Raw genomic sequence first — 21,910 nt, 5'->3', positions numbered from 1 at the left:
CCAAGTCAAAGTATGGTGACCAAAGTATGAAAAATATCTATTGCTTCTACACTGATAAAGTTTGTTCATAAAGTTACTGGTCCCCTCCCCTATGTCAAAGACATGGATTAATTATTAAGGTGAGATCACCTTAACTCTCATTTTAATACACCAATGGTAACATGATATTCTCTTACCTAATTTAATAAGTAATGCCTTGTAACCAACATTCGAGAATGCATGTTTGTAGAGGGGTGTGGTTTATATAGATAGATAGCTAATCTACTGAAGGCACATTTTGACTGTAGGTTGTCAGCAAATACAATTAAAAGTTTACACTGATGGGTTCTGACTCTTAAACTTGAAATGAGGAGTTCCATAGCCTGGTTTCTAGACCAGAAGTTAATGGTTATCTTTCGGAGGAATGAATATGGTGGTGGCAATTAAGCTTGGAATGTACTGAGTAAAGCAAAGGCAATCACATGGTTGCAGGCACTGATAAGGGTGGAGATATGTGGTTTAGTGAGGAAGTCACATTAAAGGAGAAGGAACACTTTATTGCCCACTTCGTGCCTGACAATAAAGATGTAATGTTTAGCGGGAAGGAGGATGCGCCACTCAAATTGAGGATATATAATGTATACTACCACTGGTGGAACCATGTCTTTGTCTTACACACCTGAATGACCCAGTGGGTGAATAAACTTGGTTTGAGCTTTACTAAGCGTCCGTGAGTACAGCGCTATTCATCTATGGCAAAGACACTTACAGTGCATTCGGAAAGTATTCAGACCCCTTCCCTTTTTCCACATTTTGTTACTTTTACAGCCTTATTCTAAAATGTATTAAATTAAAAATATTCATCATCAATTTGCAAACATTTCTTTAAACCTGTTTTTACTTTGTCATTCTGGGTTATTGTGTGGAGATTGATAAGGTAAAAAACGATTTAATCCATTTTAGAATAAGGCTGTAATGTAACTAAATGGAGAAAAGGTCAAGGGGTCTGAATACTTTCCGAATGCACTGTATATGTTTCCCCTTTCATCAGTGTCTGGTGTTCGCTAGTTACTGGCTAGCTAGGTCTTCATCTGTGTCTGGTGTTAGCTAGTTAATGGCTAGCTAGGTCTTCATCTGTGTCTGGTGTTAGCTAGTTAATGGCTAGCTAGGTCTTCTTCTGTGTCTGGTGTTAGCTAGTTACTGGCTAGCTAGGTCTTCATCTGTGTCTGGTGTTAGCTAGTTACTGGCTAGCTAGGTCTTCATCAGTGTCTGGTGTTCGCTAGTTACCGGCTAGCTAGGTCTTCATCTGTGTCTGGTGTTCGCTAGTTACCGGCTAGCTAGGTCTTCATCTGTGTCTGGTGTTCGCTAGTTACTGGCTAGCTAGGTCTTCATCTGTGTCTGGTGTTAGCTAGTTACTGGCTAGCTAGGTCTTCATCGGTGTCTGGTGTTAGCTAGTTACTGGCTAGCTAGGTCTTCATCTGTGTCTGGTGTTAGCTAGTTACTGGCTAGCTAGGTCTTCATCGGTGTCTGGTGTTCGCTAGTTACTGGCTAGCTAGGTCTTCATCTGTGTCTGGTGTTAGCTAGTTACTGGCTAGCTAGGTCTTTATCTGTGTCTGGTGTTCGCTAGTTACTGGCTAGCTAGGTCTTCATCTGTGTCTGGTGTTAGCTAGTTACTGGCTAGCTAGGTCTTCATCTGTGTCTGGTGTTAGCTAGTTACTGGCTAGCTAGGTCTTCATCTGTGTCTGGTGTTAGCTAGTTACTGGCTAGCTAGGTCTTCATCTGTGTTTGGTGTTCGCTAGTTACTGGCTAGCTAGGTCTTCAGCCATTATGGAACAAAAGGGGGGGAAAGATTGTTCAAAACTCAGACGCAGTTGTCAAGTCAACACATCCATCAGTGATGCTGTGACATGCCAAATGGGAGATGCATAAAAAATATATATAACATTGATACATTTTCAATGTTGTATGAGTTGCTTTGTGTTTCACCAAATTAGCTTGAGATTATTTTACTGCAACACCGCTCACTGCATCCACGTTGCTTGACATAGGTGTTTCATAGAGCAGTCAGTCAAGGCGAGCTCATGAATATAAGAACCCCACCCACTCAGCATGTCTTTTCAAACTTCCTGGTAGTTAGCCATGAGAGAAACATTTATTTTTAATTCAAGATCCAACCATAGCCATTCTGTGACCGTCTCATGATTGATTTATTAACTTGAATCTAATGAGCACAAATGTTGTGAACACTGAACAGAAATATAAACGCAACATGTAAAGCGTGTTTCATGAGCTGAAATAAAAGATCCCAGGAATGTTCCTTCCATACGCACAAAAAGCTTATTTCTCTACATTCTTGGGCACAAATGAGTTTACATCCATGTCAGTGAGTATTTCTCCTTTGCCAATGTAATCCATGAAAGGTGTGGCATGTTAATAAACTGATTAAACAGCATGATCATTACACAGGTGCAATAAAAGACCACTCAAAAATGTGCAGTTTTGCCACATATCACAATGCAACTTACAGTACCAGTCAAAAGTTTGGGCACACCTACTCATTCCAGGGTTTTTCTTATTTTAAAAAAAAAAGTTCTACATTGTAGAATATTAGTGGAGACATCAAAACTATAAAATAACACATACTGTATGGAATCATGCAGTAACCAAAAATAAAAGTGTTAAACAAATCAAAATATATTCTTCAAAAGTAGCCACCCTTTGCCTTGATGACAGCTTTGCACACCCTTGGCATTCCCTCAACCAGCTTCATGCATTTCAATTAACAGGTGTGCCTTGTTAAAAGTTCATTTGTGGAATTTCTTTCCTTCTTAATGCATTTGAGCCAATCAGTTGTGTTGTGACAAGGTAAGGGTGGTCTACAGAATATGGCCCTATTTGGTGAAAGACCAAGTCCATATTATGGCAAGAACAGCTCAAATAAGCAAAGAGAAGTGACAGTCCATCATTACTTTAAGAACTTTGAAAGTTTCTTCAAGTGCAGTCGCATAAACCATCAAGGGCTATGATGAAACTGGCTCTCATGAGGACCAAAATAGGAATGGAAGACCCAGAGTTACCTCTGCTGCAGAGGATAAGTTCATTAGAGTTACCATCCTCAGAAATTGAAGCCCAAATAAATGCTTCACAGAGTTCAAGTAACAGACACATCTCAACATCAACCGTTCAGAGGAGACTGTGTAAATCAGGCCTTCATGGTCAAGCTGCTGCAAATAAACCACTACTAAGGGAAACCAATAAGAAGAAGAGACTTGCTTGGGCCAAGAAACATAAGCAATGGACATTAGACCGGTGGAAATCTGTCCTTTGGTCTGATTAGTCCAAATTTGAGATGTTTGGTTCTACCCACCGCGTATTTGTGAGACGCAGAGTATGTGAACGGATGATCTCCACGTGTGTGGTTCCCACCATGAAGCATGGAGGAGGTGTGATGGTGTGATGGGAGTGCTTTCCTGGTGACACTGAATTTGGAATTCAAGGAGCACTTAACCAGCATGGCTACCACAGGATCAGCAGTGATACAACATCCCATCTGGTTTGCTCTTAATGGGACTGTCATTTGTTTTTCAATAGGACAATGACCCAACACATCTCCAAGCTGTGTAAGGGCTATTTGACCAAGGAGAGTGATTGAGTGCTGCATCAGATGACTTGGCCTCCACAATCATCCGACCTCAACCCAATTGAGATGTTTCTTATTTTTATTACATTTTTAAACTTTTATTTAACTAGTCAAGTCAGTTAAGAACAAATTCTTATTTACAATGACGGTATAAGGGCACAAGGCGAGACCCAGATGCAGACACAGAAGGCAGATGGTTAGAGTCCAAGATGTTTATTAACAATCCAAAAGGGGTAGGCAAGAGAATGGTTGTGGACAGGCAAAAGGTCAAAACCAGTTCCAGAGGTACAGAATGGCAGGCAGGCTCGAGGTCAGGGCAGGCAGGTGGGAATGGAGTCCAGAAAAACAGGAAAAGGTCAAAACCAGGAGGACTAGTAAAAGAGAATAGAAAAGCAGGAACACGGGAAAAACGCTGGTTGACTTGAACATACAAGACAAACTGGCACAGAGAGACAGGAAACAGGGATAAATACACTAGTGAAAATAAGTGACACCTGGAGGGTGATCAGGGTGTGACAGACAGCCTACACTTGTCAAACCCAGATGACGCTGGGCCAATTGTGCGCCGCTCTATGGGAGTCCCAATCACGGCCGGTTGTGATACAGCCTGGAATCGGACCAGGGTGTCTGTAGTGACGCCTCAAGCACCGCTGTACGGGCAGGCATGGGCTACCGACAAGAAACACAATTCCATTTTATCGATGTCATGTTATTAAATGGCAATGCGCAGAGATACTGTGATGAGATCCTGAGGCCCATTGTCGTGCCGTTCATCCGCCACCATCACCTCATGTTTCAGCTCGATAACGCACAGGCCCATGTCGTAAGGATCTGTACACAATTCCTGGAAGCTGAAAATGTTCCAGTTCCTCCCTGGCCTTCAAACTCACCAGACATGTCACCGATTAGGCATTCTCTGGATCGATGTGTACGACAGCGTGTTCCAGTTCCCAACAATATCCAGTAACTTTGCACAGCCATTTAAGAGGAGTGGGACAACATTCCACGTGCCACAATCAACAGCCTCATCAACTCTATGAGAAGGAGATGTGAAACGCTGCATGAGCCAAATGGAGGTCAACAGATGCATATCTGTATTCCCAGTCATGAGAAATCCATAGATTAGGACCTAATGAATTCATTTCAGTTGACTGATTTCCTTATATGAACTGTAACTCAGTAAAATCTTGGAAAATGTTGCATGTTGCATTTATATTTTTGTCCAGTATATTTAGGTCAGGCAAAGCAGCACTCCCTATTTTTCTAAAAAATAGAGAGAGAGTTGTCTTTGGAGCAATATGAGAGGAGAGAGGGACTTTCCTGTGAAAATCAGGGATTCCTTAGAGGAAATATGCTGGAAAACAGCAGTAATTCTATAGAAAAGGAATAATACCCCAGAGTACAAAGAAGTAGTCCACACAGAATAATAATTTTAAAAGAGGAACATATTTTATGTTTTTAATACACAGTAAGTCACTTACTACCTCATAGCTTTAAAACAGATTGACTTGTAGGTGGCGTTGAAGAGAGTTCAAAAGAAGGCTTCAAAGACTGTGATGTATTTATGAGACAATGAATTAGTGGAACAATAATCATTTCCACTGGTTTTACTGTAGATTGTAACGAGAGCTGTAAAGGTTTGTGCTATTCATTAGTGGTACATTCAGAATGCATAATGCTCACACTAAAACTCAAGCATGCGCACATTCAACAGACGCCTTCAATCTTATCTCATAAATAGGGTCATTCCTCCCACTGGAATGACTCCAAAACAAACATTCTTAACATCGCTAACAAATTAGTTATTCGGTCTAGCTCTGTCTCCATCTCATCTCCATGTCCTCATACAGTCCCATTGACCCTTTCAACATGTTAACTTTTCTCACCTCCGGACATACAGTATGTTTACAATAAATGCAGAAACATGATTATGTAGTCAGAAGGCTTTTTAAAAATATATTTATCACACTCTATCACCAAAACACAGAAATTATAAAAGTGGAATTGTGTGATATGGGTGTGTTTTGAATTTACTGCATTTTCCCTGTTTTGCTTGAGAGGCAGAAAGCCAATCGCAATCAGAAAGATCAATTCCAAATTCCTAAACCTCCAGCATGAAGAACATTACACCACAAATCAATCAAACCCCCATTCAGAACATTCCCTCTCTCAATGTGTTAGTTATGGTCACAACCCAAATCTGACTTAAGAGTGTTGAGGCTTCATATAGAGAAGTTATCACTGGTGTGCATTACCACAGCTGCCTCACCTCAAGCCTACAACCAGCTGTTAGTAATAGCCACCCAAATAAATGATTAGTTATTGGTGTAGTGGGAGAACTAGAGTATGAAGTAGGGCTGTGAAGGTTATGGAATTTTGGGTTAAGTTATTTTGTCAGGCAAATGCCCATTTTCACCTTATAACCGATCCAATTGCAAAATTAAGGCATGCTACTTTCTCCTCATCGCTGTCTGCTGCACTACTTCCAGCAGCTGCAGTAGCACCAAATCTTCCTTTTTTTTTACAAACCCTTGCTATCTCCTTGTTCTATTTGTGGTAGCACATTGCTTTCCGGTTGCTTAGCAATCACAGTAAACAAGTCTATCAGTGGTCACGCAGTTGCACTGGGTGAAAACTGGTTGAATCAACGTTGTTTCCACATCATTTCATCCAACAAATTCAATGTAATGACATTCAATCAACGTTAAAAAAAAACTGATTGGATTGCAAAAAAAGTCATCAAAATAAGGGAATTTCATATTTTTTTCACCTAACTTTTAACCTAAATCCAATAACATGGTGAAATGTGACAGTACCCTCCCCTTGAGGCGCGGCTCCAGCAGCGCGCCGACACTGGCCTTGGGGATGACCCTGAGGGCGAGGCGCAGGGCGATCTGGATGGAGACGGTGGAACTAACACGTCCTCCACCGGCACCCAGCATCTCTCCTCCGGACCGTACCCCTCCCACACCACGAGGTACTGAAGGCCCCTCGCCCAACGCCTCAAATACAGCATGGATTGAACTGAATATGCCGGGGCCCCCTCGATGTCCAGAGGGGGCGGAGGAACCTCCAGCACCTCAGACTCCTGGAGTGGACAAACACCACCGACCTGAGGAGAGACACATGGAACGAGGGGTTAATTTGATAATCTGGGGGAAGCTGTAACTTGTAACATACCTCGTTCAGTCTCCTCAGGACTTTGAATGGTCCCACAAACCGCGGGCCCAGCTTCCTGCAGGGCAGGCGGAGGGGCAGGTTTCGGGTAGAGAGCCAGACCCGGTGCCTCACTGCGGTGGCGATCTGCGCAGGTTTTCTGGCGCCTCACGGCCTGCTGAAGGTGCACATGAGCGGCGTCTCATGTCTCCTCAGCGCGCCTAAACCAGACGTCCACCGCAGGAGCCTCGATCTGGCTCTGATGCCAAGGCGCCAGAACCGGCTGGTACCCCAGTACGCACTGGAAGGGGGAGAGGTTAGTGGAGGAGTGGCGGAGCGAGTTCTGGGCCATCTCTGCCCAGGGCACGAACGCCGACCACTCCCCTGGCCGGTCCTGGCAATACGACCGCATAAATCTACCCACATCCTGGTTTACTCTCTCCACCTTCCTGTTACTCTCGGGGTGAAAACCCGAGATAATGCTGACCGAGACCCCCAGACGTTCCATGAATGCCCTATCAGACCCTTGACGTGAACTGGGGACCTCGATCAGATACTATGTCCTCAGGCACCCCGTAGTGCTGGAAGACGTGTGTAAACAGGGCCTCTGCAGTCTGTAGGGCCGTAGGGAGACCGGGCAAAGGGAGGAGACGACAGGACTTAGAAAACCGATCCACAATGACCAGGATCGTGGTGTTACCCTGTGATGGAGGAAGATCCGTTAGGAAATCCACCGACAGGTGCGACCACGGCCGTTGTGGAAGGGGTAAGGGTTGTAACTTCTCTCTGGGCAAGTGCCTAGGGGCCTTGCACTGGGCGCACACTGGGCAGGAGGAGACATAAACCTTTACGTCCTTAGCTAAAGTGGACCAACAGTACTTCCTACTAAGACAGCGCACTGTCCGACCGATGCCCGGATGACCAGAGGAGGTTGACGTATGGGCCCAATAGATCAAACGGTCGTGGACAGCAGACGGACCGTACAGACACCCAGCTGGACATGGGAGGGGAGTGGGCTCTGTACGTAACACCTGCTCGATGTCCGTGTCCAGCTCCCACACTACCGGTGCCACCAGGCAAGAGGCCGGGAGTATGTGTCATACATCCGGGACAGTGAGTCTACCTTCGCGTTCTGGGAACCTGGTCTGTAGTATAGGGTAAAAACAAAACAGGTAAAAAACATGGCCCACCTTGCCTGGCGAGGATTCAGTCTCCTCGCCACCCGGATGTACTCCAGATTGCGGTGGTCAGTCCAGATGAGAAAAGGGTGCTTAGCCCCCTCAAGCCAATGTCCCCACGCCTTCAAAGCCTTGACGACAGCCAACAACTCCCGGTCACCCACGTCATAGTTTCACTCCGCTGGGCTGGGCTTCTTCGAAAAGAAGGCACAGGGGCGGAGCTTTGGTGGCATACCCAAGCGCTGAGAGAGCAGGCTCCTATCCCAGCCTCGGACACGTCCACCTCCACTAGCGTCCACCTCCACTATGAACGCCAAAGAGGGATCCGGGTGAGCCAGCACGAGCCCCCAGCTGACCAAAAGCCCTGTCTGCCTCAGCTGACCACTGCAAACGCACCGGTCCCCCCTTCAGCAGTGAGGTAATGGGAGTCTCTACCTGACCAAAGCCCAGGATAAACCTCCGGTAGTAGTTGGCTAACCCTAGAAACCGCTGCACAATTAGGCACTGCTGTAATGTGGGCACTCTCCATCTCCACCCCTGAAGTGGAAATGAGGTAGGAAAAACAGGCATTTCTCAGCCTTGACATACAGGACATGCTCCAACAGTCGACCAAGCGTGTAGCGGAGTATATAAGAATGTAGTCGACATACACCACTACACCCTGCCCGTGCAGGTCCCGGAAAATCTCCTCTACAAAGGCCTGGAAGACTGATGGAGCATTCATCAACCCATACGGCATGACGAGGTACTCATAGTGCCCTGAGGTGGTACTAAATGCCATCACTCGTCCCCCTCCCGGATACGCACCAGGTTGTTAGCGCTCCTGAGATCCAATTTTGTGAAGAAGCGTGCGCCGTGCATTGACTCAATCACACTGGTTATGAGAGGTAGGGGGTAACTGTACCTCACTGTGATCTGGTTGATGCCTCGATAGTCAATACACGGGCGCAGACCTCCATCCTTCTTCTTCACATAAAAGAAACTCGAGGAGGCAGGTGAAATGGAGGGCCGAATGTACCCCTGCTCCAGGGATTCTGAGACATATGTTTCCATAGCCGTCATCTCCTCTTGTGACAGGGGATACACGTGACTCCTGGGAAGTGCTGCTTCTACCAGGAGATTTATCACACAATCACCCATCGATGGGGTGGTAATTGAGTCGCCTTCTTCTTACAGAAGGCGAGAGCCAAATCGGCATATTCAGAGGGGATGCGCACGGTGGAGACCTGGTCTGGACTTTCCACCGTAGTCACACCGACGGAAACCCCTAAACAACTCCCCGAGCACTCTCTTGACCACCCCGTGAAAGCCCTCTGTTGCCTGAATTTACGAGCGCCTTATGCTGGGAATGCGGGGAAAACTCAGGAATATTAATATACACAAACATGTGTGCAACAGAGGCCTCTGGGTGAGCCTGGTGCCGACTCACCTTGGGTGACACAAGAGTGCCCTGCCTGCTGCCTCGACTCCCAGAGGAACCTCTCCAGCACGGACCGACCGGCAGTGCGCCCTCTGCGGCCACAGATGGTGCATGGACCGGCCCCTCCTCAGGTCGCCCTACGTGCAGCACCTCCCAGCTCCATGGGCGTAGGAGCTGTGGTGCTGGGGATGGACCTCGGCGGAAGTCGTGATGATAAGGCCCTATAAAATCCACATTGAGGAGAACGCAGACAGAATCACGGGAACCAGATATTAACATGTAATTCAACAATATAAAATAAATGCAATGAACTTAATAGGAAATCAACTAAATGTATTGAACTTATTAGAACATGTATTCATTTGCTCAAGTTAATCATAAGACATGAACAAAATGCATCAGTGATTCTTATTTTACTGCAACTTTCTGAAACTGCACTGGAATGCCCATGTCTGTGTGTGTGGTGCGTGTGTGTCTTCACTTTGTGTAGCCGTTAGCGATGATGCTAATCATGACCTTCTTCTGGTAGAGATCTAAAGAATTTCCCAAAAACCTTCTCAGTTAAATGTTTACTACAAAGTAGCCTCTGCCTGCCTGGGAGAACGATATCATTATTATTTGCATCATTCCAGTGGCCATTTGTTTTGCAAACTCTGCAATCACATGAGCGCTAAAAACAACGCTGCTAATCAACAGTACGTTGCTGGTGCACACTTGCATTAAAGGGTCAAAAAGAAATGGCACTGACCTACACACAATAAATACCCCATAATGTCAAAGTGGAATTATGTTTTTAGATATTTTTTACAAATTAATAAAAAAAATTAAAGCTGAAATGTCTTGATTCAATAAGTACAATTACAGGTGACCTTCCTAACTCTGTTGCCGGAGAGGAACGGAACTGCACAGGGATTTCACCACGAGGCCAATGGGGACATTAAAACAGTTACAGAGTTGGCTGTGATAGGAGAAAACTGAGGATGAATCATCAACATTGCAGTTACTCCACAATACTAATCTAATTGACAGAAGGAAAATATATTACAAAACATGGATCCTGTTTGCAACAAAGCATTAATGTTGTACTGCAAAAAATGTGGCAAAGCAATTCACTTTTTGTCCTGAATACAAACATCATACATTTACATTTTACATTACTAAGTGTTATGTTTGGGGCAAATACAATACAACACATTACTGAGTACCACTCCATATTTTCAAGCATAGTGGTTGCTGCATCATGTAATGGGTATGCTTGTAATCGTAAAGGACTGGGGAGTTTTTTCAGGACTAAAAAATAAACATAATGGAGCTTAATTAACACAGGCAAAATACTAGAGGACAACCTGGTTTAGTCTGCTTTCCACCAGACACTGGGAGATTAATTCATCTTTTAGCAGGACAATAACCTAAAACACTAGGCCAAATCTACAAAACCTACACTGGAGCTCTTACCAAGAAGATTGAGTAGCGAAGTTACAATTTGGACTTAAATCTAATTAAAAATATATGGCAAGACCTAAACATGGTTGTCTACCAATGATCAACAACCAACTTGACAGAGCTTGAAGAACTTGGAAAAGAATAATGTTGCACAATCCTGGTGTGGAATGATCTTACAGACTTACCCAGAAAGACTCAGTGCTGTAATCATTACCAAAGGTGCTTCTACAAAGTATTGACTCAGGGGTGTGAATACCCATGTAAATATTTTCACTTTGTCATTATGGGGTATTGTGTGTAAATGGGTGAACAAAATAAAATGTGGAATAAGTCAAGGGGTATGAATACTTTCTGAAGGCACTGTATCTCTCATACATCTCCCTAAACCTCCTGGGGTCCAGCAACATTAAGGTAGTTTTACATGACATTACATTTCATACTACTTTTCACAAAACATTAAGTGTGTGCCCTCAGGCCACTACTGTACTACCACAATCTAAACTCAGGACACTAAACTTAGGACACTAAAGAGGCCTTTCTACTGACTGAAAAACACCAAAGGAAAGATGCCCAAGGTCCCTCCTCATCTGTGTGAACGTGTCTTAGGCATGCTGCAAGGAGGCATGAGCACTGCAGATGTGGCCAGAGAAATAAATTGCAATGTCCGTAATGTGTGAGACGCCTAAGACAGCGCAACAGGGAGACAGGGCGGACAGCTGATCGTCCTCGCAGTGACAGACCAGGAGTTACACAAGGAACGCACAATCCCTCCATCAGTGCTCAGACTGTCCGCAATAGGCTGAGAGAGGCTGAACTGAGGGCTTGTATGCCTGTTGTAAGGCAGGTCCTCACTAGACATCACAGGCAACAACGTCTCCTATGAGCACAAACCCACTGTCGCTGGACCAGACAGGACTGGTAAAAAGTGCTCTTCACTGACGAGTCGCGGTTTTGTCTCACCAAGGGTGATGGTCGGATCCGCGTTTATCGTCGAAAGAATGAGCGTTACACCGAGGTCTGTAGTCTGGAGTTGGATCGATTTGGAGGTGGAGCGTCCGTCATGGTCTGGGGCGGTGTGTCACAGCATCATCGGACTGAGCTTGTTGTCATTGCAGGCAATCTCAACGCTGTGCGTTACAGGGAAGACATCCTCCTCCCTCATGTGGTACCCTTCCTGCAGGCTCATCCTGACATGATCCTCCAACATGGCAATACCAACATCCATACTGCTCGTTCTGTGTGTGATTTCCTGCAAGACAGGAATGTCAGTGTTCTGCCATGGCCAGAGAAGAGCCCGGATCTCAATCCCATTGAGCATGTCTGGGACCTGTTGGATCGGAGGGTGAGGGCTAGGGCCATTCCCCCCAGAAATGTCCGGGAACTTGCAGGTGCCTTGGTGTACGATGTTTGCATTCAGGACAGAAAGTGAATTGCTTTGCCACATTTCTCACAGCAAGAACTGGCAAATCTGGTGCAGTCCATGAGGAGGAGATGCACTGCAGAACTTAAGGCAGCTGGTGGCCACAGCAGATACTGACTAACTTTTGATTTTGATCCCCCTTTGTTCAGAGACACATTATTCAATTTCTGTTAGTCACATGTCTGTGGAACTTGTTCAGTTTCTGTCTCAGTTGTTGAATCTTGTTATGTTCATACAAATATTTACACATGTTAAGTTTGTTGAAAATAAACGCAGTTGACATTGAGAGGACATTTCCTTTTCTGCTGAGTTTTACAATGCATGTGTTTGCGGGTGTCTGTGTCTGTGTCTCTTCACAGTCCTCGCTGTTCCATAAGGTGTACTTTTATCATTTTTGTTTTTAAACAGACAGCTTGGTGCATTCAGCATGTCAATACTACTTAATAAAACAAGTAGCGATGAAGTCAATCTCCCCTCTACTTTGAGCCATGAGAGATTGACATGCTGCCCTGTTCTGAGCCAATTGTAATTTTCCTAAGTCCCTGTTTGTGGCACCTGATCACATGACTGGACAGTGCGACAAAACTAAGGCTTGTATGAGCTGCCTTGTTAACAGTGCTGTTAAAAAGGCAGAGAAGCGCTTTATTATGGACAGACTTCTCCCCATCTTAGCAACTGTTGCATCAGGTTTTGACAATGACAGTTAACAATCCAGGGTTACTCTAAGTTTAGTCATTGCAACTTGCTCAATTTACACATTATTCATTACAAGATTTAGTTGAGGTTTAGGGTTTAGTGAATGATTTGTCCCAAAGTCGATGCTTTCAGTTTTTTAAATATTAAGTACTAACTTATTTATTTCCAACCATTCTGAAACTGACTTCAGCTCATTATTAAGTGTTGCATTCATTTAATTTGCTGTAGTAGCTGACATGTATAGTGTTGAGTCATCTGCATACTGTATATCTCACTGGTCACCCCCAAAGCCAATCCAAAGATATAAAACTTTCTTTTTTTGTGAAGAATCAACAACAAGTGGGACACAATCATGAAGTGGAACGACATTTATTGGATATTTCAAACTTATTTTTTAACAAATCAAAAACTGAAAAATTGGGCGTGCAAAATTATTCAGCCCCTTTACTTTCAGTGCAGCAAACTCTCTCAAGAAGTTCAGTGAGGATCTCTGAATGATCCAATGTTGACCTAAATGACTAATGATGATAAATACAATCCACCTGTGTGTAATCAAGTCTCCGTATAAATGCACCTGCACTGTGATAGTCTCAGAGGTCCGTTAAAAGCGCAGAGAGCATCATGAAGAACAAGGAACACACCAGGCAGGTCCGAGATACTGTTGTGAAGAAGTTTAAAGCCGGATTTGGATACAAAAAGATTTCCCAAGCTTTAAACATCCCAAGGAGCACTGTGCAAGCGATAATATTGAAATGGAAGGAGTATCAGACCACTGCAAATCTACCAAGACCTGGCCGTCCCTCTAAACTTTCAGCTCATACAAGGAGAAGACTGATCAGAGATGCAGCCAAGAGGCCCATGATCACTCTGGATGAACTGCAGAGATCTACAGCTGAGGTGGGAGACTCTGTCCATAGGACAACAATCAGTCGTATATTGCACAAATCTGGCCTTTATGGAAGAGTGGCAAGAAGAAAGCCATTTCTTAAAGATATCCATAAAAAGTGTTGTTTAAAGTTTGCCACAAGCCACCTGGGAGACACACCAAACATGTGGAAGAAGGTGCTCTGGTCAGATGAAACCAAAATTGAACTTTTTGGCAACAATGCAAAACGTTATGTTTGGCGTAAAAGCAACACAGCTGAACACACCATCCCCACTGTCAAACATGGTGGTGGCAGCATCATGGTTTGGGCCTGCTTTTCTTCAGCAGGGACAGGGAAGATGGTTAAAATTGATGGGAAGATGGATGGAGCCAAATACAGGACCATTCTGGAAGAAAACCTGATGGAGTCTGCAAAAGACCTGAGACTGGGACGGAGATTTGTCTTCCAACAAGACAATGATCCAAAACATAAAGCAAAATCTACAATGGAATGGTTCAAAAATAAACATATCCAGGTGTTAGAATGGCCAAGTCAAAGTCCAGACCTGAATCCAATCGAGAATCTGTGGAAAGAACTGAAAACTGCTGTTCACAAATGCTCTCCATCCAACCTCACTGAGCTCGAGCTGTTTTGCAAGGAGGAATGGGAAAAAATGTCAGTCTCTCGATGTGCAAAACTGAGAGACATACCCCAAGCGACTTACAGCTGTAATCGCAGCAAAAGGTGGCGCTACAAAGTATTAACTTAAGGGGGCTGAATAATTTTGCACGCCCAATTTTTCAGTTTTTGATTTGTTAAAAAAGTTTGAAATATCCAATAAATGTCGTTCCACTTCATGATTGTGTCCCACTTGTTGTTGATTCTTCACAAAAAAATACAGTTTTATATCTTTATGTTTGAAGCCTGAAATGTGGCAAAAGGTCGCAAAGTTCAAGGGGGCCGAATACTTTCGCAAGGCACTGTACCTGCTGGAGTGCGTGCTACGAGTGGGTGCTGCTATGGTGACCAGTGAGCTGAGATAAGGCGGGGCTTTACCTAGCAGAGACTTGTAGATAACCTATAGCCAGTGGGTTTGGCAACGAGTATGAAGCGAGGGCCAACCAACGAGAGCGTACAGGTCGCAATGGTGGGTAGTGTATGGGGCTTTGGTGACAAAACGGATGGCACTGTGATAGACTGCATCCAGTTTGTTGAGTAGAGCGTTGGAGGCTTTTTTATAGATGACATCACCGAAGTTGAGGATCGGTAGGATGGTCAGTTTTACAAGGGTATGTTTGGCAGCATGAGTAAAGTACGCTTTGTTGCGATATAGGCTACATATGTTCACGTGGGCCATTTCTAGCACTTTTCTTGGATGATTGATTGTTTTTATTGCTTTTACTGGGAAGCATATCAGAAGTAGACATGACAATGTTATTTCTGTTTGAGCTGATAGTGCAGGGTGAACTTCTAAGGCACACCGCCTTAGTGCTAACAGTAGAACTCTGGTTCACAGGCACATGATTACTGTATAAAATAGCTGTAGGATCAAAAGAGGCTTTCAGGGGAGTTAGAGGGACATACGTTAGGTTACTTACGTTCATTCAAACCTCTACACAAAACTCTCACTAAGAAATCCCCCATTTTCTTATTCCCTGAAGAATTCTTCTGTATGTTATTCTCCTTACACCATTTGTTATCTTCACTGTCAAAGTGGAGGCACTTTGCTTAATTGCCCCAATTAGAATGTTTCATTTCCCTTAAACAAACTAACCAATAACATTTACTCACATCCATGGGCCAGGATGCAATCAACATCAACTTCTGTACAGCAGGAATGACTTACAGATGTTTGGGACCATCTCAGAGATAGGCTCAGTTACAGTTGAAGTCGGACATTTACATACACCTTAGCCAAATACATTTAAACTCAGTTTTTCACAATTCCTGACATTTAATCCAAGTTAAAATCCCCTGCCTTAGGTCAGTTAGGATCGGCACTTTATTTTAAGAATGTGACATTTCAGAATAATAGTAGAGCGAATTATTTACTTCAGCTTTTATTTCTTTCATCACATTCCCAGTGGGTCAGAAGTTTACATACACTCAATTAGTATTTGGTAGCATTGCCTTTAAACGGTTTAACTTGGGTCAAACCTTTCAGGTAGCCTTCTACAAGCTTCCCATAATAAGTTGGGTGAATTTTGGCCCATTCCTCCTGACAGAGCTGGTGTAACTCAGTCGGGTTTGTAGGCCTCCTTGCTCGCACACGCTTTTTCAGTTCTGCCCACATATTTTCTATAGGATTGAGGTCAGGGCTTTGTGATGGCCACTCCAATACCTTGAATTTGTTGTCCTTAAGCCATTTTGGCACAACTTTGGAAGTATGCTTGGTGTCATTGTCCAATTGGAAGACCCATTTGCGAACAAGCTTTAACTTCCTGACTGATGTCTTGAAATGTTGCTTCAATATATCCACATAATTTTCCTTCCTCATGACACCATCTATTTTGTAAAGTGCAGCAAAGCACCCCCACAACATGTTGCTGCCACCCCCATGCTTCACGGTTGGGATGGTGTTCTTCGGTTTGCAAGCATTCCCTTTTTCCTCCAAACATAACAATGTTCATTATGGCATTGGTTACAGCATTGGACATTTAGATTAACAGTATACAGTTCACCTCTAAAACATTTGATCGGGTCCTATGGAAATAATATGGGAGTGTGACTGTGTGTAGGTGGGCGTTCATGTGTGCGTGCTTGGTGCATGTGGAGCCCACACACTCGGTGCTCCACCTCTAGAATGGTCTACAACTGACTAGGTATCCCCTTTGTGCTTCCCTTTCCCTTCTGTGAAGTTCAGTCAAGGGAAAAGTCTTGAACATATATATTTGCACATTATTGTTTCAAACCCACACTGGAGTGATTATCATCTCTGTAATCAGAGACAATCTGGCACATCTCACTGGGGAGGGATGAAATAGAAGGGAAATGGAACGGACACGCATGTACACACAATGTGTTCTCTCTACTCTGCTGTACATCATTTTTTGCTCTCACTATCAGTATAGCATTTATCGTTAAGGAGGTATGGTCCAGTACGGCATCCCGGGAAAATAAATAGTGGGGGTGATCCGTACCGGTTAAACATCACAATAGTTCAAACAAAAGGTGAAGAAAACTGTAGGCTATTTCACCATTATATGTCATTACTGCATGTCAGAGGCATGAAACATTTGCGAAAGGACTTGATACACTGATATTTTGCCAAGGCAGAGATGCGAGGCCGTCACTGAGACTCATGCGGACAGCAGTGGACGCATAAATTCGGGCCTCACATTAGCCTTAATGTCGTGACACTTTTTGGTGTTTTGTGTAAAAGATGTCTCTTTCCATTCACCACTGTTTGAGGGCTGGAAACGCAGTAAGTTGTGAGTAGATGAACATGTGCGGGTAGCCTAGTAAAGGAGCCCTTTGAAATTATTGTTTGACATTCAGATAAAAATATGACTGGTTGTGATTACGCCACAATAAAAGATCATCCATTTTAAAAGTTAAATGACAAATCTTTACAACGAGCCCCACGGAGATCATGTGTGCAAGCGCTTGCACACATAGGAGGTCCCGTACTGGTAAAAAATTAAATCACCTTTCACCCCTGGGTAACAAACCATTTCCATCCTGTCATGATGATGAATAACAGCGATCACCTTTGGCCCTTTCATTGACCTCTGTTCTCATCAACCAATGGCAGAAATCTACCAGGCAGCCCATAGCTGAACTATAACCTCTAATAGCTCCACCCATAAAGGGGATATGTGTGTGTGTGTATGTGTGTGTGCGTGTGGAGGCCAGGGGGAGGAGTTAAAGGAGGGTGGGCTCATTTTAATGGCTGGAATGGAATTAATGGAACGGAATCAAAGATATGTTTTCCATGTCTATGATTCCGTTCCATTCATTCCGTTCCAGCCATTACAATGAGCCCACCCTCCTTTAACTCCTACAACTAGCATCCATTGTTGTCTGTGTGTTTAGGCCAAGACATGGGGTAAGTGCTACACAGAAGGGACAAGGCAAACCCTGAAAAGCCTTATAATGCCATGCTTTGTTCAGGTTTGTTGCACTGGCTCTATGGGACCCCTAGAGAAATGTCACCCTGCTCCTCTGCACACTCCACTGGCTTCCAGTCTAAGCTCGCATCCATTGCAAGACCATGTTGCTTGCCTACAGAGCAGCAAGAGAAACTGCCCCTCCCTACCCTCAGGCTATGCTCAAACCCTACACCCCAACCTGAGTACTCTGTTCTGCCACCTCTGGTCTCTTGGCCCTCCACCCTTACGGTAGGGCAGCTCCTGCTCAGCCAGGTCCAAGCTCTTCTCTGTGCTGGCACCCCAATGGTGGAATCAGCTTCCCCCTGAAGCAAGGACAGCAGAGTCCTGAAACCCTACCTCTTCAAAGAGCATCTTAAATATCCCCCCCCCCCCCACACACACACACTTTATTTAGAAAAAGTTCACTTACCATGCTTGTAATATATGGTTTTCCCACCTAGTGTTCTTAAGATGAACGCACTAACTGTAAGTCGTTCTGGATAAGAGTGTCTGCTAAATGACTAAAATGAGAAGTGGATATCGTTTCTCTCTCTCTCTCTCTCTGTGTGTGTGCGTGTGCGTGTGTGTGTGTGTGTGTGTGTGTGTGTAGTTATTTTGTCATAAAACAAATCAAAGCTGCTGGTCAGGTTGATGTCTGATATGGTTAATTATAATGTATCCTCAAAGTTATTCAGTCAGCAACAAGGCAACAAGGCAGGATATTTAGCTTAATTCAAAGCAACTCGACTAGATGTGTGAGGTGGGGAATGAAAATACGTTTATGGGAGCTGAAAACAACACGTTTTATATGATTTTCCTACTTTTGAACACAAATTCCACAGTTCACGGGCTCAATAACTGAATTAAACTTCAGTCCTCCTTCTCATCGCTTTCCTCATCACCAGGGAGTACCTCCCCCGCTCTCATCTTGTAACATGAACGAGCGGCACCTTTTTCCATCAAATGTTTTCTTCGTCATGGGCAAATCTCAGTGCAGTGAAGATCTCGCTCACGGCTTTTCATTGCGTTCCGGTTGTTTGATGCGCGGGCGATGATGGGACGCGGTCTTTCACGCACTGACTGATACCCGACTGGATAAAACACCTTTTTTTTAAAGAGGAATTTTGCTGACTTCTCCAACTTTTATTTTCTAATGCTTGCAGGTATGATTGTTTTGTTAACTCTAGAAGCAACTACCATTTCAATACATTCACGTGACAGACGGGAATGTATAGACGCATCAAGCATTACTAATCAATGATTATCAAATCCAATTTCCACTCTTACAGTTGCATCATTTACTTTGCTTTGTGTGATTAGGCTACTATGACCAATGTGAGAAAGTCTCAGGGTTTTATCACCATCACCATTACACTAATAGGCTAAGTGAGTCTGATATATCCAGTAATTCCTCTAATCATAATTCGTTGACGTATTAAACAAATCATATTCCTGGTCACTTTCATAACCCAGATGGAGATTTTTTATCAAGCATTTGAATTTGTGCTGCATTCAAACAAATTATTTATTTGAATTTAAGCTTGGTATGATCATATATTCCTTGTGTAGAGAATAGTTGTAAAACATCAGAGGAATTTAGGCTATTGTTGGAGCCAATTAAATGTAACAATTTCCCACCCTGTGCCACCAACGAAATGGACTTCACCACCAACGCTATCTGCCGGTGACAACGCTTTTGCAGAGAATACTTCGATAACACTCAAGCAGATGGTGATGACTGTAGGGGATTGAGCGCCCTCTGCTGGCCTTATTTTATACACCAGTCACCTGTTTCTTTTTGCGCAATCTTCCTTCCTCTCTCTGTCTTTTAGGCCCTGGTGGAGCAGTGCGATGACTCCCATTCCCCTGTGTCTGCTGCTGCTCTGTGCCCTGCCCCTGTGTCTTCTTGCCTGGGGGGGCCACGGTGATGGTGTTGATGAAGAGTATGGCTGGTCCATGCAGAGGGTCCCGTTAATTCTAGACAGGCACACAGTGCATCTGCGGAGCCCCACGTTTGGTGGGAAGGTTGAGGGGGCAGGTGAGGATGAGGAGGGGGGGTGTGGGATAAAGTGTCAGAGTGCCCTCCCCCCTCCCGACTGGGCCACACTGGAGAGCATGCTGGGATACGAGACGGTGTACGAGAACGGCACGCGCACACACAGCAACGTCACGCTGCAGGGCCTGAATGACACAACCTCACACACGCCCTTACACACCCCCTCACACACTCGCAGGAAACGTCAGGTGTATGGCGAGGACGGACGCTTTGTCATATCGGACAGCCACTTCACCACCAGCTACCCGTTCTCCACGGCGGTCCGCCTATCCACGGGCTGCTCCGGGGTCCAAGTGTCTGAAAAACACATACTGACGGCAGCCCACTGCGTCCACGATGGGAAGGACTACCTGCAGGGGGTCCGCAGGCTGAAAGTGGGGGTCCTACAGGTCAAATCTAAACGAGGTAGGAGGGGTGGGAGGAGGAGAGGGGGGAGGAGAGGAGGAGGAGAGGGGCAAGGAGAGGAAGTGGTAGGAGAAGAGGAGAAAGGGAATGGGATAGATGGAGAAGAACCGAGACAGGAGCAGAGACGGAGAGGAGGGAGGAGAGGAGGAGGAGAGGGGCAAGGAGAGGAAGTGGTAGGAGAAGAGGAGAAAGGGAATGTGATAGATAGAGAAGAACCGAGACAGGAGCAGAGACGGAGAGGAGGGAGAAGGAGGAAGGGAGAAAGGGAGAAACAGAACAGGGTTGATGAGACTGGAGCAGAGGGAGGTGAAGGAGGGAACATGAAGAAGGAGAGGGGACAAGGAGGGGGTAGGCAGAGAAAGAAAGGTAGCAGAAGCAGCCGTGTACAACGCAGCACCGAACCCAAAACTCAGCCCTCCTTCCACTGGACACGCGTAAAACAAACCCACATCCCCAAAGGTTGGATACACACAGGAGATAGAACCAACGCCATATCCCACAACTACGATTACGCCCTCCTGGAGCTCAAACAGGCAATTAAACAGAAGCACATGAAACTGGGTGTAGTGGCCGCTACAAAGCCCCTCCCCTTGGGTCGCATCCACTTCTCAGGGTTCGACAACGAGCCAGAGGGAGGACAAAAGGATGGAGGGGGGGAAAAGGTGGTCTATCGCTTCTGTTCAGTGACGGAGGAGTCAGACGACCTGTTGTATCAGCATTGTGATGCCCAGCAGGGGGCGTCAGGCGCTGGTGTATACATCCGCCTCAGACAGGAAGTGGTGGGGTCCAATAAGGGGAAGTGGCAGCGGAAGGTTATCGGGGTGTTCTCAGGGCACCGCCGGGTGGACGGGGACGGGGGTGAACAGAGGGACTATAATGTGGCGGTGAGGATCACTCCGCCTAAATACGCTCAGATCTGCCACTGGATCCATGGGGATCCCAGCATGTGTAGGGAGGCTTGAGACACCAGGGATATGACCGACTGATCAGAGTAAGAAAAAAAGAAGATATGCATTCATGTATCTCCTTTCACTGAGACCTCAAAGCGCTGAGGTGGTGGTGGACAAACTAACCAATGCCCAGCACAGAATGATCAGATGGAATAGAACTTTGGAATATGGGATGATTTTCTTGCTTTGGTCAATCAAACAGATCCCTATCCAGACTGAGGTCTCAAAATTCTATGGTGCGATAAAAACAGGTTTCTTTGTCACACGTGCTTTTTGTTTCCAAGATATACCCATCGTGCACATAATATGGGTGCTAAGATGAGTTCCGTTGGTGATGATTTTTCTTGGGTAAATCTTTGTTTTTAGTGTCTACATGATTCAGTTATCTAGCCAATGCTCTTTTTGTTATCGGAATAGTTTTTTTCCAGGGTCTATATTTTGAGTGTAAATGTGTATTTTGTTGAGTATTTCCAGAACATATATTTTGCTTGGAAAAAAATTGGATCAACAGTGATGTAAAAAAAAAAAGCAAAAATAAAACATCTTTATATTAAAACCTACCATTGAATACCTCAAAAACTTGTGATGGACTGAACATGTTCAAGCATGA

The 21,910-nt window shown here is 44.8% G+C and overlaps 1 protein-coding gene across 2 annotated transcripts; it reads left to right on the top strand.

Annotated features, from left to right (window-relative positions):
• The first annotated feature begins 557 nt into the window (after positions 1–557).
• Positions 558–21,879, top strand: LOC110529703 (inactive serine protease 35). Of its 2 annotated transcripts, none has more exons than XM_090243054.1 (2): positions 558–709; positions 19,722–21,879. In XM_090243054.1, the coding sequence occupies exons 1-2, from the start codon at positions 663–665 to the stop codon at positions 21,310–21,312; spliced, it is 1,638 nt and encodes a 545-aa protein (XP_090099180.1). In that variant the 5' UTR covers positions 558–662; the 3' UTR covers positions 21,313–21,879. The 2 variants fall into 2 exon arrangements, with proteins under 2 accessions (XP_090099180.1, XP_021467830.2); XM_021612155.3 differs by lacking the exon at positions 558–709 and adding an exon at positions 18,573–19,052.
• Positions 21,880–21,910: the final 31 nt, after the last annotated feature.

Source organism: Oncorhynchus mykiss, chromosome 8, assembly GCF_057628025.1.
Source record: "Oncorhynchus mykiss isolate SJ-2025 chromosome 8, ASM5762802v1, whole genome shotgun sequence".
NCBI lineage: Eukaryota > Metazoa > Chordata > Actinopteri > Salmoniformes > Salmonidae > Oncorhynchus > Oncorhynchus mykiss.
This window is presented reverse-complemented; position numbering and strand designations above follow the sequence as displayed.

What these genes read in the sequence shown, in the direction of transcription:
- LOC110529703 (XM_090243054.1), top strand. Translation starts at nt 663, where the DNA reads ATGACCCAGTGGGTGAATAAACTTGGTTTGAGCTTTACTAAGCGTCC. An exon ending in TTGAGCTTTACTAAGCGTCC is followed by an intron (nt 710 to 19,721) that starts GTGAGTACAGCG and finishes TCTGTCTTTTAG; the next exon opens with GCCCTGGTGGAGCAGTGCGA.